The sequence below is a fragment of the Silurus aristotelis genome, assembly GCF_946808225.1.
Source record: "Silurus aristotelis genome assembly, chromosome: 15".
Taxonomy (NCBI): Eukaryota; Metazoa; Chordata; class Actinopteri; order Siluriformes; family Siluridae; genus Silurus; species Silurus aristotelis.
In genome coordinates this window covers 5,993,612-6,020,361 of record NC_139588.1, presented here as the reverse complement: position 1 = coordinate 6,020,361, position 26,750 = coordinate 5,993,612, and the positions used below count along the sequence as shown (strand labels likewise).

The 26,750-nt window shown below is 43.3% G+C and overlaps 2 protein-coding genes across 2 annotated transcripts in view; both read right to left on the bottom strand.

Annotated features, from left to right (window-relative positions):
- Positions 1-4,369, bottom strand: part of LOC310738068 (protein Niban 1-like) — a 120,577-nt gene extending 116,208 nt beyond the window's left edge. The window contains exon 1 of the mRNA XM_083562987.1: positions 4,279-4,369. The gene's annotated coding sequence lies outside the window, so the exon portion shown is untranslated. The remainder of the gene's footprint in view (positions 1-4,278) is intronic.
- A 2,357-nt stretch (positions 4,370-6,726) lies between these two features.
- kifap3a (kinesin-associated protein 3a) lies at positions 6,727-26,355 on the bottom strand (the record flags this gene model as incomplete). The annotated part of the gene is given in 19 exon segments (XM_083563426.1): positions 6,727-7,592; positions 11,266-11,359; positions 12,094-12,280; positions 13,207-13,292; positions 13,371-13,469; positions 13,713-13,838; positions 13,953-14,118; positions 14,195-14,307; positions 14,403-14,511; positions 15,207-15,307; positions 18,826-18,988; positions 19,755-19,933; positions 20,038-20,052; positions 20,055-20,112; positions 21,557-21,701; positions 22,131-22,191; positions 22,194-22,214; positions 25,720-25,861; positions 26,347-26,355. Coding segments are annotated over 19 exon segments (1,986 nt in total). The 3' UTR covers positions 6,727-7,480.
- Positions 26,356-26,750: the final 395 nt, after the last annotated feature.

Here is a 26,750-nt window from a genome sequence, read left to right as displayed (position 1 = left end):
CCCATGTATTGACTACCGGGTCTTGATGCGATCACTGTCCGGAACCGTTACCCCTTGCTGCTTATGGCCTCGGCGTTCGAGCTCCTGCATGTTGCCACGATCTTCACTAAGCTGGATCTACGCAACGCGTACCACCTGGTGCGTATCAGGGAGGGGGATGAATAGAAGACCGCCTTCAATACCCCAGCCAGTCATTACGAGTACCTCGTCATGCCGTTCGGCCTAACCAACGCACCGGCCGTCTTTCAGGCTCTAGTCAACGAGGTCCTCCGTGACATGCTCAATACGTTCGTGTTTGTCTACCTAGATGATATCTTGATCTTCTCCCATTCCATGGACGAACACGTCCAGCAGGTGCGTCAGGTTTGGAGAGACTTCTCAAGAACGGGCTCTACGTAAAACCCGAGAAATGTGAGTTCCACACCTCACATACCTCGTTCCTGGGATACCTGCTTTCAGCCGGTAATATCCGGATGGACCCTGCCGGGTCCAGGCAATCCGGGACTGGCCGACCCCCACCTCCCGCCGCCAATTACAAAGGTTCCTGGGCTTCACAATTTTTATCGCCGCTTCGTAAAGGGCTATAGTTAGGTGGCGGCACCCCTCCACCTCCTGACGTCTTTCCTCCGCTCATACTTTTGGGGCCCTGAGGCTGAGGAGGCATTTCTGGAGCTTAAGCGGCAATTCACGGAGGCGCCCATCCTCATCTTTCCTGACCCGGCTAGGCAGTTCGTTGTTGAAGTCGACGCCTCCGGTGTAGGAGTAGGGGCGGTTGCCTCCCAGGTCTGGCCTGAGGATAACCGCCTGCATCCTTGCGCCTTTTTTTTTCCAGGCGCCTTAGCTCCTCGGAACGTAACTACCCGGTGGGTGAGAGGGAGCTCCTTGCTGTCAAACTGGCTTTGGAGGAATGGCGCCATTGGTTGGAGGGTGCGGAGGTCCCCTTTCTGGTCTGGACGGATCATCGCAACCTTGAGTACCTCCAATCGGCTAAGCGACTCAACCCCCGACAGGCTAGATGGGGCCTTTTCTTTGGCCGCTTCCAGTTCTCTCTTTCGTACCGGCCTGAAAGCAGGAATGTCAAGCCTGATGCGCTCTCTAGAGTTCATGCCCTGGAGGAGGAGGAGCCATGCCCAGAGACCATCCTTGCCAAGTCTGTGTCGGTCCACACCCTTAGTCTCGCCTTGGAGGAGCGGGTCAAGAATGCCCAAGACAGGGGCCCGTCCCCGAGGGTTGCCCCACTGGTCTCCTGTTCGTCCCCGAGGGTCTCCGCTCTGGAGTTCTTCAGCGGTGTCACAACTCCCTGTTCTTCTGTCACCCCGGTCAGCCTCGCACCTTGTCTCTGGTCAAGGCACGCTTCTGGTGGCCTTCCATGGTAAAGGACACCCGGGACTTTGTCGCAGCCCCGATTGTGCCCAACACAAGAACCCTCGTGGCCGCCCCCAAGGTCTTCTTCAGCCCCTTCCTATTCTGAAACGCCCGTGGTCGCACATCGCCATGGACTTCGTTACCGGGCTGCCCGTTTCCAATGGCAACACGGTCGTCATGACGGTAATTGATCGGTTTTCTAAGATGGGCCACTTCATCGCTCTACCCAAGCTGCCATCTGCCAAGGAAACCGCCAAGCTGGCCCTCCAGCACATATTTCGCCTCCATGGTTTCCCCAGAGATGTCGTCTCGGACCACGGACCCCAATTCTCGGCGCAGTTTTGGAGGGAGTTCTGCCGCCTCCTGGGCATCTCGACCAGCCTCTCATCTGGGTTTCACCCCCAGACGAACGGACAGACTGAGAGACTCAACCAGGATCTTGAAACTGGTCTCCGCCTCCTTTGCAGTCGGAAAACCTCCTTCTGGTCAAACAAACTTTTGTGGATTGAGTATGCCCATAACACTCTTCCCACTGCTGCCACAGGACTTGCGCCCTTCCAGGTGGTCCACGGTTTCCTGCCGCCAATTTTCTCCAACCAGGAACCCCAGTCCGCCGTTCCTTCTGCCGCCCTTTTCTTCCGACGCTGCCGTCGAGGCTGGAGGACGGCCCGAGCAGCCCTGTTCGAAAATGGCATAAGGCTTTGCCAGGGGGCCAGCCGTAGGGGGCGCCTAGCCCCCACTACGTGTATCGCTCTCTACTCGGGACCTTCCCCTTAAGGCCACCTGTCGGAAGCTCGCCCCACGCTTCATCGGCCCCTTCCCCATTTCCAAGGTCGTCAAACCAGTGGCCCTCCGACTCAGGCTCCCCAGGGCGCTCCGGGTCAACCCTACATTTCATGTGTCTAGGGTTCGACCCGTTCAGGCCTGCTCCCTGGTGCCCTCCGCCAGAGGGTCATTGATGGGGGTCCTGCCTACACCGTGCGCCACCTGCTTCGCTCCCGTCGTCGTGGTCGGGGCCTTCAGTACCTTGTGGATTGGGAGGGCTATGGTCGTGAGGAACGCTCCCGGGTCCCCCCCCCACTTTATCCTGGACCCTGACCTGATTGCTGGCTTTCATCTGGCCCACCCGGGGCAGCCTGTTGGGGCGTCCGGGGCCGCCCTGGACGGGGGGGTACTGTCAGCCCGCTTGAGCACTGCTGGTATTAGGATGGCAGGTCAGTTCAGCACCTGGAATCTTCTACTATGAAGTCATGCTATTGTAATAGATGCAGTATGCATTGTCTTACTTGAATATGCAAGACCTTCCCTGAAAAAAGACCTTTTCTAAATGGAAACATTTGTTGCACTAAAACCTGAATATACCGTTCAGCACTGATGCATCCTTTCCAAATGTGCAAGTTCTAATGCACTCCCATACCATCAAAGATGCAGCTTTTTGGTGTGATGTGGTAGCTTAATGGTTAAGGCATTGCATTTTGGATTTGAATGTCATGAATTCACATCCAGCCACTCTTTCAGAGGTGTTTTGGTTGTGTTAAATTTGGTTGTGTTGAGTTTTTGTTCAAGATGTCTGCCATTCTTGAGCAATGAAACCAGATGCAGATAGAAAATCTACAATAGGCATTCACGCCTAACTTGCAGGGCCAGTTCTGTGTTTACATACCTTACACGCATGGTTCACCTGTGTTTTAGAACCTCTACACACACCCACACAGAATTGCTCTAATACACAATATGACCATACGATTGCTGTGTAATTGTTTTATATCCCATTCCACATTATTCCCAATATGCTGTTACAAAAACCTCCACCCTTCTGGGAAGATGTTCCACTAGATTTTGTAGAGATTTGTGCTCATTCAACCACATGGGTGTTAGTAAAGACAGGCACTGAGGTGAGGAGGTCTGGGGTGCAGTCAGTGTTCACATTCATCACAAAGGTGTTCACTAGGGTTTTTAGCTGTATAGCAGGAGATCTTTCTATCCCATGTAAAGCAAATCTTCATGAAGCTGGCATTGTTATGCTGGAACAAGTTTGGGTTCAAGTTCAAGTGAAAGAAAAAAGTTACTGCTACTGCATCCAAAGATATTTGTGTTCATCCAACTCTGTGGTAACAATTTGGGAAAGAACAAATGTCAGGTGTCCCAATAATTTTGTCCCTATATTGTATGTCAAGTAAGACTGGATAAAAAGCTCTCCATGTTTTTAACAATAAAATATCATGTGTATGTTCCTTTAATAGGAACATCCTGATCATCCTCGTAATTAAATGTTTTTCTTCTCATAGAAGTGCTCTCTCATTGTGGATCAAACAATGAGAGAGCACAGAACAAAGGTTTACTGAATTGTTTGAAAAAAGAAAATGTTGTTTACCAAAGTGTTAATATTCTCAACATGCCTGACTACGTGAAAATCATCTTAAAGAAATGATGTAACTTCCTGTAGAATGAAGAGATCTCTTGGATCTGTGTGAAGGTACCAAACCCCACTAAGACACTCTTAAGCATCATGGCGCTTATGTACCTATTTATATACTTAGTTTACAGTCATATAAATAAGATTATGTTTACAAGTGGAGGCTTAATATGACAAAGTCTAATAATCTGTGGAATTATATATTACAGTCTGTTTTCTCAGTATTCTGGTAAAAAAACATCTACCTCTTTCTGTAGGCATTTTTATAATTTTAATAACTCATCTAGAAGTCAATGGGCCTGTTTCGAAAAAAGGACTTCACTGCTGACTTGACCTTGAATGAAACAATGTGCAAATGTTGGCAAATGAAGCCTTACCTTTAATAAAGGTGTATTTATTGTCATCCAGAAGACTGGACGATGTTCCCATAATGGCGTATTAAGATATTCTTTCGCAAGGTTTTCTCAGGTTTGCTTCTCTTTAGCAAGCTTCATCACAGGCTCTGTCACAATCTACTACACCTGCACAGGTGAGCTTATCTGTAGGTAGTCCCATTTCTCAGCCTAGGTTACAGAGTGTTCGCATTCTGCCGCAGCCATGTGCCTGGGGGTGGAGTTACACCTAGTAGGCATCAACCCTGAGCTAGATTAAATATGGCATTTGGCTGCACAGACTGGAATCTCTGGTCCTTAAAAGTGCCACTGCATTACTTATATAAATAATAGAGCAATGATTTTCCACATTTCCATGATGCAAAACACTATACCCCAGTGTAGCTAGCTCTATGAAGATAAGGTTGAAGTGGAAGATCTACTGACTGCCAGAACCCCTCTAAACACCCTCAGGATAAACTGGAACACCAGACCCATCAGTATCTGATCACACTAATGCTTATGTAGCGGAATTATCACAAATTCCCACAGACACACACAAAATCTAGGAAAGCAAGGAGAACATCTGATATGGGATATTAAACAAAAATAAAAAAAAATCTCTACTGCATCATGAAAATGTGCTATACTAAATAAATATAAATATATGAATTATATTATTAAATATTGATAAAAAAATAAAACACGCATTCCAAATTAAACAAAAAGTTACACTAAGTAAATCAAAACACTTACAGCCAAAATAAATAATAAAAACAAGTCAAATAATCAGTACGTGGCGTGAGAGATTCACCTCTAGAGGCCGCCCTCGTACTGTATAACATAACCCGGAAAAACTAGGTCTAGATTTTTGCCTATAGCTGATAGTTCCAGCAATGAAGCGCCAGTGCCGATTACTCTGCAAAATACAATGAATTGGTCGACCTCTAGTACAAAATTAAAACTGCAAGTGATTCTGGCTTTCGTAGAATATAGTAGACCTGCTGTTCAGTTTTATTCTTACTGTCCAACCAAATCAATGTGTCCTGACCAGACTGGCCTCCTGAAACCTGGCAAATTGTAAAATTTAAATAAAAAAAGAAAGGGGAGGTTCAGGTTGTCCAAATATGTTCTGAATTTGCTGTTAGATGAACCCAGAATGCAAAGAGGGAAAAATACAAACATGAACGTTACAGATCAGTTCATTTGATGTTATAGCACCATTTTAATAAAAAACAAAAACAAAACAAAAACAACTATAATACAAAACTATATTGTGTTTGTGCAACTTGCATAAAGCATTACCTGTATCTGTGAAATTATTTGATTTGATGGAATTTGACACAGTTAATCTAGTTTGGCCACATTTCTCCTGAAATAAAGTATTTTTTTTTCTTTTATCGCAGTCCTACGACAAACAGTTCTGAGTTTTGTTTCGCTTTGCGTACGAGGAACGTACACCATGAGATAGCATCTCTTCGAGTTAAAGTTTTTACCAAAGCCTGTCATTAGGAGGATCTTGGTTAGTGTCATCTAAGATGTTTTATTCAGCTATTAGGCTTCCTGGAACCAAGGCACAGGAAATGCTGAGCATCTTATATATATATATATATATATATATATATATATATTATAATAAAATATTATAATATTGAATAATATTTTTACCTATGACCAGAAAAAAAAAATACTAAAATCACTAAATCTGTATAAACCCACTCAGGTCTAAACCCAATAAATAAATAACACTAAAACATTAAAACATTAAAATAGACAGAGTAATAGAGTTGATCTACTGAATGTTCTTGGCTTTCAAAAGCCTGAGTAATTGCCAGGTGTAATTGGATCTGGCTCTCTGACAGACTTTGCTTTCATCCAGTGTTTTCCAGCCTCATGCCTTATTCCCAGGATCAAGAAATAATCAGAGAACATCTCTGAAAGATGAAAACGGTCAACCCTGAACTGTCTGCATAAATGTGGATACAACGTGGCTTGACGCTCATGTTTGCGGTACCTTCTGGCTCTCTTTTAGTTATACTGTCGTGTAGTCTAGCTGGAGTCACTGTACAGTGTCCTTAACCATTGTCAATAAGAATACCTTATCATCTGTATATCCCTCCTCTCTCTGACCAACAACACATGCTCCTGAGGTACCAGTGATCCTGTCCTGTTCTTCTTTCTCTCCATTCGATTACAACTGAGGTTCCACAGAGGAACCATATGAATGCTGCATAGGCTTGGGCTGCAATTGAATGAACAGTTGTGCATTCAGGTGTCCATCAGTGAACAGTTGATACCTTCAACAATGATAAATCGGCAATGAATCAACATTTGGGTGTTGAGTCATCTCAAGGTTTCTTCTTCATACCATCTAATGGAGGTGTTTCTTGCTATTGTCGCCACTTACTTAAACCTAAAGGGACTAAATTATGAATTTAAAATGTATATTCGTAATTTACTCATCTCTGTAAAGCTGCTTTGGGACCAATGTACTTTGTTAAAATTGCTATACGACTAAAACTGGATTGAAAAGTGAATTATTATTCATTGGAAACAGAGCAGACAAAAAGCCAATTCTTGATCATATTAGTTGGATTTAATATTGCACCACATAAATAATAGGCATCTTGTATAAAACAGCAGTTTGAGACAATTTACGGGTAAAGCACATCAATCGAATGTAAATTGACAATATATACATAAAAAATGAAAGCCATACAAAGTCTACGTACAAAAAGTTACATTAAAAAAAACAAAACAAACCATAACATTAAAAACATAAACAAATTTTTTTACAATTTAATAAATAAATTCAAGACCAATTCAAGCAAGTGTTAAATATTCTCCCAAGGTCCTACCTTGGAAAGTGTCTGAAATGCCTGAGTGTTTCAGTGTGTGTAAATGCCACAAGTGTAAATGTGTGAGCTCCATGATGAGCTCTTACCGTGTGCAACTAAACTATGCTGTACATTCATGCGAAGAAATTCAGTAATAACTCCTTTTCGATAGCTGCAAAATAACCAAACTGTGTGTTTAATACGTCATGCAAAAAAAAAAAAAAAAAACTCTGTAAATCTGGGTACATGTAGTGCCTTTGAGTTGCTCAATACACAAGAGTAGATCACTTATAACAAACACACTAAACCTGTACTATTTACTGACGGCTGCGTGAAATCGTTCATGAAAGCATAGTGAGTCCGAATCGTATTAGAGACTAATGGAATAGTGGCTTTAAAATGGATAGAATAAATAGCATTAGTAGTGCTGACTCAGCTTTAAAGACTGTATGAATAAAAGGATTAATTTAGGTTACTGTGTTCGTACTGCTCTAGCGTGATGTGGAGTAGCTGTAGTAGTGCTGCTCGTCGGGCCGGAAGCCATATGCCGTAGCAGGTCGCATTGGTCCCCCTGGACCTGGACCATATCTCTCTGCAACAGCACTGGAGGAAAAAAAAAAATTGTACGGAGAGTGGAATTAGCTGATGGCACCATCAATTACTTATTTACTGACAAAGTATAGGAGTTACTACTATTGTTGAATAGTACGAGAAGTCAAACTGGGAATTTTACAGGATTTAAAATGAATGCTAGCATGGCGGTGTTGCACATAGTAAGTGGCAAGTGTGTCTTATTACTGATAGGTGCCGCACATGTGGAGGTATGTCTGAGACCAAATCAATTTCTCTTCCTCCTTCAGGTATAAAAAAAAGTCTAACTCAGATGTATTAATGTGTGCAGAGCTACACACGTGTTTTGCCAGTCCAACTTGGCTGTAACAGTTTCCCTCTGACCAACCAATCAGGGGACGGGAAAATGCTGACTCTATTCTGGGCCAGCTAGCTGCCCTGTGAGGCGAATTTTAAATGTGATTGGTTAAAGGAACAGAGCTAATTTTTTAGAAGACGATGGTAAATGGGCCTGCAGGACAGACTTTGCAGACCCTGGGCAGATTAGATTGACATGTCAACACATAGAGGCTGAAATCTGAAAAATCTAACCTCCACATACACGTACTGGAAGCAGTGCAGCCAAGAGAAACGCTACAAAATGAAAAGAATAAACTGTTGCGAATAAACATACAATTTCATGGAACAAATATTTGAATTTAGGTTGTAAATGTATGTCAGCGCTTCTGATAGTGTTTAAAACAGCAGAGAAGGCCTTGCTGGCCCAGACCGCCCACCACTGGTAGATCCCTGCGTGTCGTTGAAGTGCTCGACCACTAGATGCCACTAAAGTACAGGTTTAAAAAGAATCCAAACGGCCATGAACGGTAATGCCAAGAAAACTTCCGGAAAAAAAAAACAACGTGCGCATAAATCAGACTGTGAAAACCTCTGCGCTACTCCAAAACTCTCTGTACTGTTTCTGGGCCTTGACACTGAAACACTTTGATTTGATTTACATTAGAGCACACGTTAAACAAAAGAAAGCAAATATTATAAAGCATTAAAGGCAGATCCATAATACCGGCGTGCACTGTGCCCTCTTGTTTTATTTCATATCCGAGTGATTAATAACAATATTATAATAATAAATGAAGATCTAGAAAGGCAAAATGATCGACCAAGTACCCGAAAGCTTCAACGTTCACCTCTGCGTCCTCGCTCTTCACCCCCACTTCCTCGGAGCTCGGCACTTCTCTTAAAAAATATGAGCTGTTTGCTTTGCCCCTACCAGCTCCCATAATGCTGTGTTGTTCTTAGCACAAATCACTTCTGTGAGAGCACGTACACACATCAGGCGCTTTTCTTTGTAGTGACCACCTCCTGTTATTCTTCTCCCCCCTGTGAGAATCTTGGGTATCTTGGGAAGAGTTTGATTAAGAGGCAGGTGGTGAGAATCCCAGAGAAGTGTATAGGTAAATAAACTTCACCTCATTTTTTGGAATCCGCCACCTTCTTTCTTCAGTCTCCTTTCCAGCCGTCTCAGGTTTCACAAGGATGTCTGGACACAGTACCTTTTCATTATGATTTACGGCGTCCGACTACTGTAAAACTCGCCTCGGCATATACGTGCAGTAAACTACTCGAGCGAGAGGATTTACTGTTGCTTTAGATCTTACAGCTGAGTTTAGGAAAAAAAAGACAAAAAAAACCTGCCAATGTTTTACCCAATCCATCATCCTGCACCATCTCGCTCTGAGAGGACGCGGATACAAAAGGGGAACGCGTCCTCATCCCGGTATGTCCTCCTGATTACAGTTTATTGTTGTTGAGGGCGATTAAATGCAACTTGTGGTCCTGAGCACATTGTAGCAGACTGTTGACATTAAGAACAGTACAAATCCAATATACAGTGTGGGGCAGCAGGTATTTCATTTGCTAAGGCAGGTTTAAGCTTCGGGAGAAGTCAAGTGAGGAGACACAACCCGAAAGACATTACTCTAGATAGTCATGACGGATCGTGCCGCTAAAGACGTACCCACAAGCATCACGGGTCAATCATCGATGCGCCTTGTGTAATTCCAAACCAAGTGAAAAATGTGTCTTGAGTGCAAATTATGCCTTTGGGAAGATTCTCGCCACCTTATGCATTTTATCACTCGGCTCCTTCCCCCACGGACAGACAACAGGGTTGGAATCCGGAGCCGGATGGAAGCACACAAAAGACTCCAGTGTTTCCAGGCAGGCCTGAGACGAAGCCCTCTTAACACGAGCCTGTTTCCTGTTCCTATCTGCTTCGCCGCTTTGATCTTAGGCCTGTCGCTACTCGGGGGTTTACTGCTCCTCTAAATCAGCACGCTATCCGCGTCGTTTCAAAATCGCTCTTGATTGGGTGACTGTAAAGTCTCTCTCCCGTGCTGCGCGGGTCTGGCCTTTTTTGTTTACAGCCCTCGCAAGAATTCGAAGGCAGCGTCATGGCCAGCCCGGGTGCAACTCGGATTACATATTGTCTAGATGACATTAAAAACCAGGCCTCTTTGCATTCTGCTGCCGGTTCGTGGGCCCGGTGTGAAACTTCTTTCGCTAGCTAGAAGTGCTTACGGATTTCCTTTCGCCTCGGGACTACCCGCTTGGGTCCTTTTTAGCCCAGTTCATCAGCTGCAACGTAGCGAGTGAAGAACCGCACTGCGATACGTGTGAACGAATAATAGCGAGCCGATTAAAGCCATTCCTGGTCTGGCGGTACGCTCCCTGCAGGCTGGGTTTCATTATTGTGTTAACCTAGATCTCTCGGACCGCTCCGACCAAATGAAAACCAAACTCTCTGGTTGCCTAATTCCCAGTGCTCTTTCAGTGTGTGTGTGTGAAAAAAAAAACAACACACTTAATTCACTCTCCTCCTTTTTTTCTATCTGTGTGAGTCTCTCTCTCTCTCTCTCTCTCTCTCTCTCTCTCGCTCGCTCATACACATGCCCTGCTTGTCTTTAAACTCCTCCTGATTCAGTCAAAAGCTTGTTCTCTACACCTCAGCCAACAACAACAGATAAATAGTGAGCGCCTCGACGCGTTTCAGGAGCGTCAGCTAATCAAAATAACAGGCTTCTTCGTTATCCATCAAGTCGTTTGGATCGCAGTTTCTCGGGGATTGAAAGATCTTATTAGAGTGCCATCATACATATGGGGGCGTACAGAAAGCCCATAAATCAAATCGTCAGCGTGTGTTTTTCAAAGCGGGTCATGACGGCAGGAGCCGGCACGTGGGGGCTGATCTGTAAAGTGTTGGAACAGCGAATGGTTGTGTGTTTTCTTTATTTTTGCCTCAACACTACAGCTATTGCTGTTGGAGGGAGTGGGGGGGCAGGCAGTGAAGAAAAGAGAGAGAGGGGGGGGGGGGGGTGTGACCTGACACAGCGTTTTCGGGACGTGCTCCTAAAAACAACAGGGTGCGCTGAGGTTGGTATGAGCTTAGAAGTGAATAATGTGCCTGAATTCAGTTATGAATGGTTTGGTGTTGAGGACGAGGTTCCCTTTTCAGTCTGGTTCCTCTTAATGTTTCTTCCTCAAGCCATCTCCGGGATTTTCTTCTCGCCACAGTCACCACTGGGTCACCCGTTAGGGACAAACTTATTCATTCTTTTATCTCTGTGAAGCTTGTTTGAGACAACGTCCATTGTAAATGAATCGAACAAGTGATCGTGAAAGTATCGCTTAAAATATTAGTGTGTACCTGCCAGGGAAACCCTGTGATGCGACATAGTCTCCATTTTGAAAGTCTGTAAAGAAGTCCGGACTGATGGCGGCAATTGCAGAGATTAATCCATCTACAGAAAAAAATAGGAGGCAGAACACTGTTTTCAATCATAAATCGGACCATAATTACACGTTAGCGCAAATAGATTTTAACGACACTAATTTGAATGAATGCAGGGCGCATTTCTGTTTGACCATTTTATATTAAAATAGATAAAATTACTCAGATAAAAAAAAAAAAAAAGAATAAACTTCCGACTTTAAACACCAAATTTTTTTATTTATTTAAACATTAGCATTTGTTTTTCTGACTCACCAGTTTTGAATTAAGCACCAAAATCCGCCATGATGCACGCATCCGGCAATTAAATCTGTCCGTGTGGAAATACAGCAAAAATGTCGTTTGGTGTCCTGATGATTTGTGTAATTTGTCTTCATGCCCTATGCTGAGTCTGGTTTCACTAATAATAAAGCATCTATATATTTGTCCATGCCCATGTGGGCAATTAAGATTAAAATGTGCGATTAATTTGCAATTAACCGCGAATTAACTTATGGCAATCGTGCCGAACCGAACAGTCATAACATTATAACATGAGCGGTGAAGTGAATTACACTGATTATCTCTTCATAATGGCACCTGTTAGTGGGTGGATATATTTAATAGGCGGCAAATGAACATTTTGTACTCAAAGTTGACGTGTTAAAAGCAGGAAAAATGGGTGAGCGTAAGGATCTGAGCGAGTTTGAATTACACCCATTTTGTTATGGTGCTAATAGGATTTGGGGAAGGCGGCGTTATGACCTGCGCCATAGAAGAGGTCCGGCCGCTCCAGGATGTCCGCTCCTTGCAAAAAGGTCTCTCCCTCATCGCCGTACAAGAAAGGCTCCACTTCGTCCATCTGCCGATTCTCGACCATCTCCAGCCACTGAGAGTTGTGCCAGCGAAACTTTTCGTTTTGGATCTTCCTCCCCCATTCTTCATCGTACTCCTGTGTAGGAAACGAGAAAACAACCATCCTGCTTTAAATGTGGATCATAATACACAAGCTTAGGGCTATTAATGCTCCTTTTAGTGTCCACATCTGCGTCGGCATGCTCAGTGCCAAGCGTTTAACATGGCAGATGTTTGTGTAGGTTCTCCAAACATGGCCAAGATCCACCGAGCTCCATGCACCAAGCTCAGACGATTAATCATCTCAGCCTGGACGCCGAGGTTGGGCGCATGTGAACGGCCACCTGAGGCTCGGGGCTAAAAAAGACGTATTATCACGAAACAGGCCAAACTAACATTTTTGGTCAGGGTGCAAATAAATCAAGCGGGACACAGCAGGTCTGAGTTATGACAGGGAAAAGGTTTTATGGCTTGGATCATTAATTTTATTGCAGCACGGCTCATGAGATTTCTGACGTCCCGATAACAGTGGATACGAACCAGGGTTCGGAGTGTTTTAGGACAATTTTTGTCAAACAAATTGCAATCTTGGGGTCGTAGTATGGGACTTGAAGATAAGGTCTTGCAAAAACTTTCAAACTGCCAAGCAAACCCTAGAAAACTGAACAAGAGCAGGGGCGAGTGTGTGTGGTATTGAGCAGACCTGAGTTCTGTCCTCTGTACCTATCTGAGTCTAACCAGACACCTCTGGCCTCTTTGATGTGGCTCCCAGCTTTAATAGCTCGGCCTGATCAGTTGTATAGAACACTTCCCCTGGCCTCAGAAAGAAACCTGGTATAATGGAGACCTAATTACATTAATCTGAGGCCTGGCTATAATCACTCGGCGGAGTAATGTCCACGGCAAATCCACGAGCCGACGCTGCCATAAGTAACAACGTAAAACTAACACGGTTGGGGATCCGGACAGGTCCGAGTTGTATAGGAACAAAAATCGAGTGATGCTAAGTCAATAAGCACGTACGGCTATAATATCCAGCGTGTTGTCGCACACTTTGCAGATTTCGGCGTTCTTGTCGTGCATCAGGTCGATGAGGTAAGCCGGAGCTTCTGGGGAAACGGAGTTAAGGTAAAGGAGGTAACTAAGTCTCTCGGTAGTGTGGTTTGGAAAAGAGGAAGAAAGGATACGGGTTTCCTTTATAATGACGTCCCGAGTGGCCTGGTGGAACACCATCTGGTAGAAGACGTATACGATTTGGCAAACAAATTCGTCATCCTCCTGTTGGGCTGCAAAAAAAAAAAAGAAAAAAGATAAAGAGATTTACATTTACAGCATTTGGCAGACACCATTATTTATCTCATTAATACAACTGAGCAGTTGAGTGTTAAGGGCCTTGTTCAAGGGGCCCACTACTGGCAGCTTAGTGTTGATGGGAGTTTAACTCATGACCTTCTAAACATCTCAAAATGGATGAGTAAAATTCTTGTTAAAAAGGATTAAACAAGTTCTGAATCATGACCACAACCAACCGTTGAGTAGCTCTATAAGCGCAGGGATGATGCCCGACTTGGCTAACATGGCGGCGCAGGCGTCGTCCATCGAGACCGTGCCGAACATGATCACCACCTCCAGCATGAGGTCATCTTCTGCCGAACCTGGAGGTCACAAAAAAAAATGGAAAAAGCGGTTGTGTGAACTTTAATAATTTTCCAATTGACGGATCATTTCTTAAGTTCGTATCCCTGCTTGGGACTGCCTCCCCGTCTCACCGGGTTTGAGGTGGTCTTTAAGGAAGGGTACTAGGTTGTATTCTTTCAGCACCAGCTCCCAGTCCAGGTCGGGGATAGTGAGGTTCGCCAGTGTGCCCAAACACTCGATCACAAATTCCTCGTCCTCGTTCTGACCGATCTGAGCGGCAAGGTCTCCTACATAATCCTGAACGAAAGAAAAAAAACACTCATGTACTGTAAACAATAAAACAATAAACATCCATGTCCGTGTTGACGCTCACGATGAATAAGTTCTTGGAAGGTCCGTCGTGCTGGGAGATGTTCCGAATCATTTTCATCGTCAGCGGATCCTTCAGCTTGAACGCCCTCTTCATCAGCATCTTCAATCCGTTACCTAGAGACATTCGGAAGACAATGTGTATATACAGCCACTGGGACTAGCTATATATTGAGAAATATGCACTTTATGTCAAATGTACACGTCCTAACCTTCACAAATTAGCTGTGCATTTCTCTTATTGGCTGCCAGATTGATGCAGAAGGAGATGAGCTCCGGGTCGACGCCCTCTTCACCACACTCAAACAGCATCTTCATGACCTGTCAGTTATATCCATATAATATTGTATCAATATTCAAGAGTTAAATCGAAGTGCCTGAGATATACCTTAAAGCTCTGGCAGGACAAATTAAACGCACTCATCGTTGACTATCTGGGCCCGAGCTCAAACTGAGCAGACATCCAGAAAGCGGCGCTAATTAGCCCCGCCCTAGACGGGCAGGAGCTTAGGATTTCCCCCCAAACAGTTCCCGATTTTAGAAGCGTATCCCGCGTGTCAGTCCTTATTAGTGCCGATGGAAAGTACATGCCCAGAACTGAACAGGAGCCCAGGGTGTGCGATGTGAAGTGAGTTTGTGTATGCGTGACGTTAACATTAAGCAGGACGGCAGGCAGTCCTGACCAAGGCTAGTCAGCTCTGAGAGGAGGCCATGCTGTGCAATCACCCAGCTCCGGAGGATCACATGGCAGCAGCCCCGGAGCCGTAATCACACAGCGGCTAGACTTACTGGCACCTGCCCTGCTCTCGCTTCCTCGCCACCCCAAAGTGCCTTTGTACATCCTAAAGGCAAAGCATGCATAATTTGACTACAAATCCCATGCTCCCATACCCAGACCTCGACGTCTCGCCGCGTAGCCTTTCCCCGAATGAGCTGAAATAAAACCCAGTTGTCCGCCATTCCGTAACATTCGCACATGTGGTCTCACATTTTTCTCTTTGATTTTATACTCTTACCTGAGGAATGCAGTCCGTGTAGGCGAACATGGACTTGAAGCGGTCGTCCACGCTAAGATGGTAGAGTATGCGCATGGCCAAATGCTTTTGCGCTTCATCTCCTGAAACAAGCAAAATGGATGGCATTTATTTATTTACTATGGTATTCCATTTAAAACTAGAGCCTACTGATTCATTTCAGAACCACATACTACATATATTTTAGTCGAGGAATAAAAAAGGAAGGAAGAGAAGTGAAATACAAGAGTTAGAAGAAAGGAAACTAGGAACTTGCTCCTGCAAGTGTTTCTTGTACACACTTGAATCGATATCCATAAAAAAAAGGGAACAGATTTGCATATTTCTAGTGGTCACACACACACACACACACACACACACACTCACACTCACACACACACTCACACACACACTCACACACACACTCACACACACACTCACACACACACTCACACACACACTCACACACACACTCACACACACACTCACACACACACTCACACACACACACACACACACACACACACACACACACACACACACACACACAGAGAGAGAGAGAGACAAAGTGCAGAAGGTCAGAAGTGAGGTCTCCGGCTTAATCAGAGAAAGTGAGTGTGCGCGAGAGACAGAAAGAAAGGGGGGGGGGGGGGGGTCTGGGGTGGAAAGAGGGGACCAGTCGGAGCCGGTCGCAGACCCTTCAGGCTAGGTTATCTCAGCCAATTGAAGCCAGATGTTCTTTCCGAAAACCAAAAAGAAAAGGAATCCTCCATTTAATTGGCAAAAAAAGAAGGAAGCATAAATTTTACTGCCATTAATAACTTCAAGCCATGCTGCTCCGCTACGCCAGTGAGGCCGATTGGCCTGAACATGTGCTTCTCATTAGCGAAGAGACACGCACATACGCACGCACAGTAGTGCTCCGCTCGGCAGGTAGGGAGAACACAACGGCGGATCCTTTACGAGCGCTGTGGAGATTGGCCCCTATAAAAATGTTCAAAACCCTACTGGAGCCCTAGAAAAAGGAGAGGGCTGCAGGGGGGGAAAAAGCATTGTTAGAAACTAATTACGCCGTTCAGGGGCAGTTAGTGGGAGAGCCAGCAGGCTGCGCTTCAATTACAAACCACCCAGGCCTCCAAGACAGTACAGAGGGGAGGCTCGCAGGCGTCAGCCTTTTGTCCCATTGACTTGGCCTTTTCGACAGTAAACCAGCTGCAGAGAACACGACTTTAAAGAGGGCACTCTTTCACAAGGTGGCGTGACAAAAAAAATAAAATGATGCTGTTTGGTGGAGGGACAAAGAAAGCTGTAACCTTACATCAGTTACATCAGCAGGTCCGAAGGAGCGAAACAGAGCGGCGTATTTACTCAGGAATGAAGATCACAACGGTGATCAACAGCCCGCTCCATAACAGCAGCCAGTGCCTTCGTTTATTTCCTATAGAGGCCCTGGTCCACTTTAACACGCCTTTTCGCCATGTTCTTTTTCAGTTTTCTATTTGAACACAGTTTGCTATATGAGCTCAACCTTTCTGTTTCATTCATTTGTCCAACACAACCTCGTTCATTACACGAGGTGCAGAAGTCAGATCATGTGGATTGTTCTCCGACGCTTTTTGTGATCTCTCGTCGTCTTTAGGTGATCTTCTCCCGCTCTCGAAGTGCCTTTTAAATACGCCTCGAACGACTCGTTGCAGAGTCGCCGTATTTCAAATGTCCAACTGCCCAGTTTTAGCAGAATTTCACATTTAGTCCATTAGTCTCTAAACCTTTTGATGCCACCTCGTAAAAACCCAGACTCATTTGCTGGGAGGAACCTGGATGCTCTGAGTTCAGTTGACATAAATGCAAAAGTGTCCAGAAACAAGTGGGCACAAAATCTTAGTCTGTGGTATTTCAACCCGATGTGTTCCTTCTTGATTGTGATCCCGTTTCCCCTTGAATTAACTGAATGCTTCTGAAGGGTGCTGCATTGATAAACACCGCGGAGTAGAAAATATGTTCGGATCCTCAGATCACTGTTACCTCCTCCACGCGGCTCGGAGATAACCCAAGAGAGGCGATAAAGAGAGGAGGCCGATCGCTGCTTTTTCTTATCGGCAGGTTGTGACCTCTGCTGTGGGCTGCTGGGATTTGTGGCCTTCTCGCTCGACCAGATAAGAGATGAGAAGTTCATTCTATTAATCAGCCTGAGCGCCAGATGTGAGTTCAGGACGGCGCGTGTGCATTTCCCTGTACATGCCCTGGTTGGATGAATAGCCCTTTACTACGGGAAGTGCCTCTGAGTGCGAGCGATCACGTGTTCTCACGGATCTCCATAGGTAGCCAACGCTGGAACCCCCCCCCATCCTGGAAGAACAATATTTACTCTAGGAGCGAGCTTGTTATTACAAAAAAAGAGATTATATAAATTATGTGGGAACCATGACACCCCCCCCCAGGACCGTAAAAAGACACATCAGTGGTGTCAAAGGCAACCACGCCTGGGCGCATGATTCACGCACCAATCGCACGCTATATTCCTTCTCAGGAAGTGGTCAGATTAAAAGCCGGACACAGACCCGAGTCTGTTCGGTCAGCTTAAACACTCAACTCACGGAGGTGTTCGATGTATGCTAATGTAGTACTTTTGCTAGCTATTCTGCTCGCCATTACATTATTCAGTTCGGGGCTAAAATAGCAGGGTTGAGAAAACAATACGAGGTCATTAGAGATTTATAATGTCCTGTGCTGTAGTACTTGCAGCCGTTTCTCACGCAGTACTTTCAGAGCCCCTTCCTTGACCTGACTCATAAAAATTGTACTGTAATACAAGGACTAATCAACCACAGTGTGATGGAATTGGGGGGTAGGAGGGGCGTCAAAAGTTACACGGCATTGAAACGTTTCATAGCCCCTCACCTGGAGTTGGGAGAAACGCATAGAAGCATTAATGACAACTCATTCATGTACACGTTATTCTGTTGTCTGGGCGTGTTAATTGTAGATAAATCTGGAATGCGATGCTCAACAAGAACGTATGGGCGTGATGATCGGGTGTCCACATACATTTGGCCATATACCGTTGCTATTTTTACGCAATTCAAATTCTAACTGATCGCATGTAAAGAATTAAAACGTATATAGACTATATGGACAATCAATTAAGGGTATGAATATTCATGTCATGCTGATGATTAGTTTGACACACAGCGACGCTGCAGCGATTCGTTCCTGGTGTTTTGACGGAAGAGCATCGCCGGGAGACCTTCATTGGACTCAACCCACGGAAATTGCAAAACCATTCGCCAACTTGTGCGCGATGATCGTCGAAGACAAATAATCTCACTTCCGCACCCATCCTGCTCGGCAGATCCGGCTCGAAGTTTGTCTTTTTGACACAGGAGGAGAACCGGCTGCTTGACATGCTTCGAAAACGAGACTCCCAGGACACGTTCCAGAAGTAGATAAATAAAGTACTTTTTTGCAAACAGAGCACGTCTCGAAACTTTTTTGATAGCACCTCGTATATAGCTGTTAGACACAGTGATCTATCAGCATGATGTAGGCCATTAGTCCAGGTTACTCTATGAAACTGCAATAAAAGCCGAATACATATCATGTGTCCATGTGAGGGGCATACCTAGCAGGGCGGTGAGTTTGGGCAGCAGGCCCACCTGCACCATCTTGCTGCGGAGGCCGGTGTCAAAGGAGAGGTTGAGGAGGAGACGCAGAGTGACGTTCAGCAGATCCTCATGATCGCAAGGGACCAGCTTCGCCAATTTCTCCACCGTGTCCGTTTCAGCCTGGAATACGCACAAAAGCCAGAAAGGCAGAGGATGCAGAGTAAGTGGGTGGTGGGAGAAAAAGAGAAAGAAATAGCAAAAGAGAGAGAGAATAGAAGCTAAACCTGGAATCTAAAATTCCACCTCCTCACTGCTCTGTGGAATCAGCAGCAGGCCGCCTATTTCACACTTCTACGGGCGTGCGCTAAGGTCTCGTGGTGTCGCCTTGTTAACGTGTCTGCGGGCTACTGCAGCCTCCGCCGCAGCCGCACAGGCTTGTGGAAACGTGAGAGCTATTACAGCCCTCTCGAACACTCTTCCAAACCAGCTTTCAATGCTAATGACCGTTACGCCAATGATTTATCGCTGCCAGGGTGCACGCGGAAACCATTAACAACAAAAAGAAATTGGGTCGAATTGCTAAAGCTTACATGCAAAGTCCATCAATGGGACAATGCGAGAATATTTATTCTACAAAAGAAGACTTTATTCTTTTAAGCAAACAGGAAATGAGATTTTCTTTTTTTTTTTTTTTGGATCGTGATTTTTAAAAAAATGGGGGCGAAATGTTAAAAAACAGATTTGGGTTCAAACTTTTGATGTTCTTACAGAATAAAAGAGCATGAATCAATTCCATTGTCTATTTATTAAATCCATAACTGATCTTTATGAGAACAATTCGAAAAAACAAAAAACGTATATAACGAACAAAAGAAAAAAAAAAGTGATACAGCTCATATGGGACGGGATGATTTAAAACTTTGAAACAAAAGTGTGTGTGTCTCACCATATCGTTCTTGTTCTCCAGAAAGATGCTGAGTTTCTTGAGAAAGGACACAACCAGAACAAGGAGCTCCTCGCTTTCTCGGTCCAGGGTTTTCACTAGCAGGTGCACTATATTTTTGTTCCTCATCTTCAGCTCTATGCGCCTGTCCTCAGACAGGTTCAGCAGTAGATACAGCGCCACTTTTGGAGAAAATGTTCGAATGTATATTATATGCATAAAATCCGTTTGTCTTTTTTTATTAAACACATCTGTACATTCAGTCCATATTGGTGTGATTGATTACCTCTTAGCAGCTGTGGTACTTCTTCAGTGCTTTCTCATACTCTTTCTTCAGGTTCTGGTTCTCAGGGTCTTCCTCCTGTTCAAGCAGTCAAGGATCTCAACATTTCAGACAAAATTTCATTTGGTTTATTGAAAATTTGGAGGAGGTTCGGGGCAAAACCGTAGTTTATATATTCCAGGTATACAGAGGCCATTTTTTGAACAACATGTGAACATACTGTATATACTGCCCTGCTGATAGTGATGTATACAGGGCTTTTACATGTACAGGTACTAATGTATTAGTACAATCACTTTCAGCTGATATTTACTGTCAGATCTAAAATATCCAAAGAAATTAATAAAATACAGCCACAATTTCAGAAAAAGTTGGGACACTGTGGTGTAAACTGTTAATAAAAACAGAATGCGATGAAGTGCAAATCTCATAAATTCATGTTCTATTCAAAATAATACATTAAAATGTTTAAACTGAGACTATACACCATTTTAACAAAAAAGGTCATTTTGAATTTGCTGACTACCACAGGGTCACGTTTCCGACTGTGTAGCATTACATGTTCTATCTGTAATACATCTGAGAACTGAGGAGACCAGATGCTGAAGTTTTGGGAGAGGACTGTTGCCCTGTGTGTGTATGATACAGGATTCTAACTGCTCAACAGTTCCTGGTGTCCTTTGTTGTGTTTTTTGTTTTATGATGCACCAGACTGCAGTCACGCTATTATAATAGATGCATTATGCAGTTATGCGCTCTCTTGATTGTAGATTTAATTTTCAATGTAAAAAGCTTTCTGGCACTACAGAGGGGGTGACGCTGCTGATTGGCAAAAAAAAAAAAAAAAAAAGTCAGAATTGGCAAAAATAAAGTTGACATTTTGAGAGGTAACGTCAGCATTGGCAAAAATAAGGTCAGAACTGTGGTAAAGTCTGAATTGCGAGAATAAAGTCGGAATTGCAAGAAATAAAGTTGGAATTAGGCAAACCATTTTTTAGGGGCGGAAATGGGCTTCCATAGATATGTATTTTTTTATCTTCTACTGTGAATAAAATACGGATTAATTAGATTTGCAAATCATTGCGTTCTGTTTTTATTTACATTGTACACCGCATCCCAATTTTTTCTAATCTGCTACACTGCATATTGCAAAACTAACTTTCACATTGTAAAACACTGCAAAATCTTACGCACTGTCCCCATGTATTCATGAATTCTGACTCCTATACGCTTTATACGCCTGCTGTCTTATACTTATAGTCTTATACCTACAACATATTTTTTGTATAGTTAATCTGTTATGTGCACATCTATTATTCAAACATTCTTTATTCTTCTGCCACATATTGAGTTCTTTGGGAACTTATGACACCAAATTTCCCTTTAGGGATTAATGAAGTACTATCCATGAAGCATCACTAAGACCTTTGGTTTTAAGGATTTACGTCACATCGGTTCAAAATGAAACATTAAAGCACCTCTGACTGATGAGCCGACTTAACCACTTGACCCCCTGTATGACTCCTAAACAGTTAAGGATATCAGCTCTCTTCTTCTTCTGCAGCTCCTCCTGCCACAGGTCGTACCTCTTCAACTCGTGCTCCATGATGTTCATGCACAGGGCACCGATCTTGTAGTGAGTGATCAAAGCATGGAACTGGATAAAACTGGGAAAAAGGAACATTCGCATTGTTTTGACTCCGAGTACTGGACGGTGTTCGGGCATGCCAAAATAAAGTTGCAGCTAGCGCCCAAAACGGTCCCCGGTCAATTATGTATGTGAACCAGATCCATTTTTGCAGCGCAGTTGAGAAACAACGAAGTGCTCTGGAGCCAAGAACAACTCCGGAGTTTGTGCACTCATCTATTCAATCCTTAGAAAATCCCCAATCATCTAATTGCTTTTGACAGTAGGCACTATTATTATTATTATTATTATTATTATTATTATTATTATTATTATTATTATTATTAAGCAATTTAGCACGGTTATTAAAAAATTATGAAAACGAGCCCCTGTAATGATGGATCATGATAATGGCTCGAACATTCAGACTAAAAAGTGCTAGCGGAGATTTTTATACCCCGCTTGATACCTGGAGAAACAAAAGAAGACGTAGATGATAGTGTCTACACTCTGCTTCCAGTCCTCCCTCGGGCCAGGGCTCCCAGAGCTGTCTCTGTAGAGCAACACACACACACACACACACGTGATCCAACACTCAATACACTTTCGAGTACTATATCATTTGTAGGAATAACAAAAAGAAACAGAATCACAGATATCGAAAGACATAGGATTAGTTATAACTAGGGCGGATCGATTAAATGTATTTGCGATAATAACGCAATATGAAAAAAATAGATTTTTCAACCGATTACACTCGGTTACGTCAGAGTAAAGCAGTTGGCAGGCTACACTGCACCTTGATCTGTTGTACAATGACCTCAGGCTTGAAGCTGATACTGCGGAAACTATAGTGTCAAAGAGGAATGGAACGTTGTGTAGGACTGTTTTGGCTTAAAAAAAAAAGAAAAACAGCGCAGCATCGGGTATTGGCAAAAACCCGCCTTCTACAACTAACCCGATTCAGCACTTAAAACACCACAAAGACATAAAGGAATTGATTAATTGATTAATACACTGGATAAGCGGTATAACATTCAATCACGCAGATATTTTAGACTGGAGCTACACAGGAAATGCTAAAGGAGAGTCGTGCTGAAAACAGCAGGGTTTTTCGCAGCTATTTGTTTTCCTTTATTTTTCTGCACTTTGTGTGTTACTTTACTGACTGGAGATCAGTAAGATAATATATACATCATCGTTTTATTTATTTGAAGTGTTAAAGAGTGCAATCCACATGTTTACATATCATGTTTATTACAGTGACTTTAAATGATCTAAATACCGAATGTGGTAAACACTCTGATTTGTGGTATTTCTGCAATTTAGATTATATGGTCATAATAATTATTACATGCTTACAAGACTCACAGTTTAAACAAATCATTCAATATATTGCTGTGACTAGTTAATAAAAACCTCTTTCATATCAATTCATGGACATAATACACAATGATTTATTGTTTGTCTTTGTTGAATAATATAGAACATAAAGAGCCTTAAAAAAAATAACTGCATATTAAAATTGATTATGTAAAGGTACGAAGCTGGAGCGGACATGCATGAAAAGTTCAAAGTGCAAGAAATGTGGGTTTCGATGTTTCAAAGTAATCTAGAATTAAATCTAATAGACTGCTAATTGTAACAATACAGTATGGCGATGTAGCTCAATTCTGGAAAACGGAAATAAATTTCCGACCAGAATTGAACTCCCGTGCCAATAATCTGACAACTGTGAGCATCTCGACCTTATGATAACATCAACGTAGTTCATGTGGAATTTAAACAACATGGAAAGAGCTTCTTTCTAACCCAGCCTTAGATACGTGCCTGCAAAGATCATGTCAGGTAGGGAAGCAGCGTGGTAACAAAAGGCCAATTTGGAAATTTGAGGATATCAGAAGGTTGAGTTCAAATACCAGCACCAACAAGTTTGGGCATCTGCCAAATTTGAAATAAAGTCAGAATTGTGGGAAATAAAGTCGTAATTGGCACAAAATGAAGTCAAAATTGGTGAGAAACGAAGTCGGGAATTGTGAGAAAACAATGTAACTGATGCTGATCTGACAGCAAGTTAGAACAAAGAGCAAAACATAAAACTGGGCAAATCTGACACAGAGACGTTTGACAGGACGCATGTTTGGCATCCGACGTTGCTGCAACGGGATGTTTGAGGTGTTTTGAGAGGCACGCGCGCTTCAAGAGTGAAAGAAGACCTTCAACGATGACCGTCGGAGAACAATCCACACGATCTCCCCTCCGCATCCACCCTACTCGCCAAGATTTGGCTCGTGTGGACTTCGCACAAAGGTCCGAGATTGCGGAGATCTGACGCAAACCGCCGATGGTGCTTGACACGCTTAGAAAAGAACACGTCCAGGACACGTTCCATAAGTAGCAGGAACACTGGTAGCTTTGTATTGCTGTGCAAGGACTATTTTGAAGGTGATGAAAACGTAGATAAATAAAGTACTTTCTAATAAACAGAGCGAGTCTCAAACTTTTGATACCACCTCACATGCAGATAAATGCTGGGCAGTAGAATTGGAATCGGTTTTTCACTTCTAGGGAATTGCAGACTGGAAAACTTTGTGCAGATGTATATGAAATCTGTAGGCTGCAGAAGTGATCAGGAGGGTTTTCTAAGAAGGACACACAAATATGTGTCAATGCTGAACATGCATATGGAACATAAATACGCTGAGCTGAGCTGAATTGGAGATTCCCTAAACACAAGGGAAACGATGGATGAGGGGTTAAAGCAACAGAGAGAAAGAGTGGGTGTGAGTTACAGAGAAGAGAAGAAGGGTCAGAGGACCCAGGAGCTACAGGACGGGAGAGAAGGAGAGGTCAGGTCTCACGTGGCATGAGAAATGAGACTTCCTCTGCGGGCGGACATGTGCGTCGTGCTCCCCCCCCGGGCCCCTCTCGTTTCCGTATGACCCCGGTGCGACTTTGTTAGTGCTCAGACGCCATCTCCAGACACTGTGATGCTAACGAATGCTGACAGGTTTGTGCAGGATCTAATGCGTACTGACAGAAGAGATGGACACTGGACGTCGGCCGACCGGGAAACACAGCTGGGAAATATTCGGCGAAAAGGGATAGTCTGTGTACACGTATGTGAAAGTGCGACGTCTCGTAAATGGCGCGTCGCTTTCTAATTGGTGAATTATGGTTTTAGTAGAGCGCGCTATAAAAACGCGCCGGAAATGTTTTAAAACAAGGGACACTTACAAGAGAAAACAAGAGCCGTGTTTCATCTAACACACATTTCTATTAATTAAATTGTTTGTTGGATAATAACATAATCACAGCTCCGTATATAACTCTTTGCAAGACTCATCATTTAATTCTTAACCTCAATACAACTATTTACATTATTGGGTTTTAATATAATGGTTTATTCCTGAGCTCTCTCAAAACGTTTTTTTAACTGCCAACATTTAAACTAGAGGTCGACCGATAGTGGATTTTATAGATTCCGATAGATCGGTTGGATCGTACTCGCCAATAATCGATTAATCATCCAATAGAAAAGGATAAAAAAAATAAAAAAAAACTATAAAAAACAAACGTAAGCAACACCATGTAAAATAGTTCTGAACTTTTTTACAAAAATAAAACATGAAAAAACAGTACTAAAAGAAATAAATACAAACGTGCTAATTAACATATAGAATATAGCGCTCTCCGTGCAGCGCGCAGCCTGACGTGTAAAAACAAAAAGCATGTGGTGTCAGTGATTTGCCTCTAAATCTGAGAAGGCTAATTGATGGAGAATTGTTCGCTTGTAAATTAGACCAAATTGTAATTCCACCAAAAAAACAAAAAAAAAAAAAAAAAAAAAAAACAGGAAACCACCTGCTAATGCTTTGCGTTTTAGTATTGTGTGTAGTGCATTTCATACAGCATGAAAAGTGCTGTAATTTCCTGCTCAAATTGTCCTGTATTTAATGCTTAGCTCTGAGAATGTAACCCTAATGTAACTATTTCCAGAAAAATATAACTGTCAATTGCACCATTTCATGCGTCTGCAATCTGATGTCACGGCGTACCGTTCTGAAGCAGCTCCTCCAGGTTGTCGGGATTACGGGCCAGCTGCAGAATAAGCGTGGCTCCTCTGATCTTCTCTGGAACGTCCTCGTACAGCAGCTCCACGTAATAGTCGATGCTGTTAATATTGGCCTCCTCATCCAGCTGCGAGATCACAAGAGAGAGCGGGTCAGAAAATCCACTAGAAATACTAGAACTAGAAATTCACTGTCAGAGGTTAGAAATGAGAAACTGTGATGCTCTTGACAGTTCAGAGGTTTTGGTCATTCGTTCAATACGTCCATTTAGTGAACTTCATGAGCAAAATAAAGCTTTCATTCTCAATCAATTTTTTAAGTCATATACAATTACGATGTTATTTATAATCTATTTTCTATTCGAAGTGTGCCAGAAAAACCCTGCACAATGTGACACTATGCCGCCGCCGCCCCTATGCTTCACAGTCGGGATGTTGTTCTGGTCAAAAGCTTGTCTTTTTCCGTTTCATTACAGTCAGACAATTAAATTTTCGTTTCATCTGACAGAGAACGCTTCTCCAAAAGACTGGCGATGACATGTAAACTTCAGCCCGGCATTTTATTATGCATTCAGCCATGGTGAAAGAGAACTTTCTACACAGATGCTTTTACCAGGTTCATTGTTCTTCTTTGGGAGTTCATTTAAAACAAAAGTCCCCAACCACCAGGCTGCAGACGGGTACCAGACTATGGCTCATTTAGTACGTACGAGGCCTATGTATTTAGATTTTATCAACTTTTGTGGTCTTCAGGGTATTTTAATCTTAAAAACGACCCCTTCTGCCTATGCCAATGTCCTGCTCTTGTTTCAATCAGAGTTTACAGTATGAATCAATAATATTAACTGTGTGGAAAAATGACTGGTCTGTGGGGCAAAAAAAAGATTAAGGAGCTCTGAATTAAAATATGCAGATCCTCATTTGTTCATCCCTAGAATTGAATTTATGTCTGTGTGGTTTTAAGAATTTTTATAGTTACTTATAGATCATTTTAAAAGTCCACCCGGGGAAGTGGCG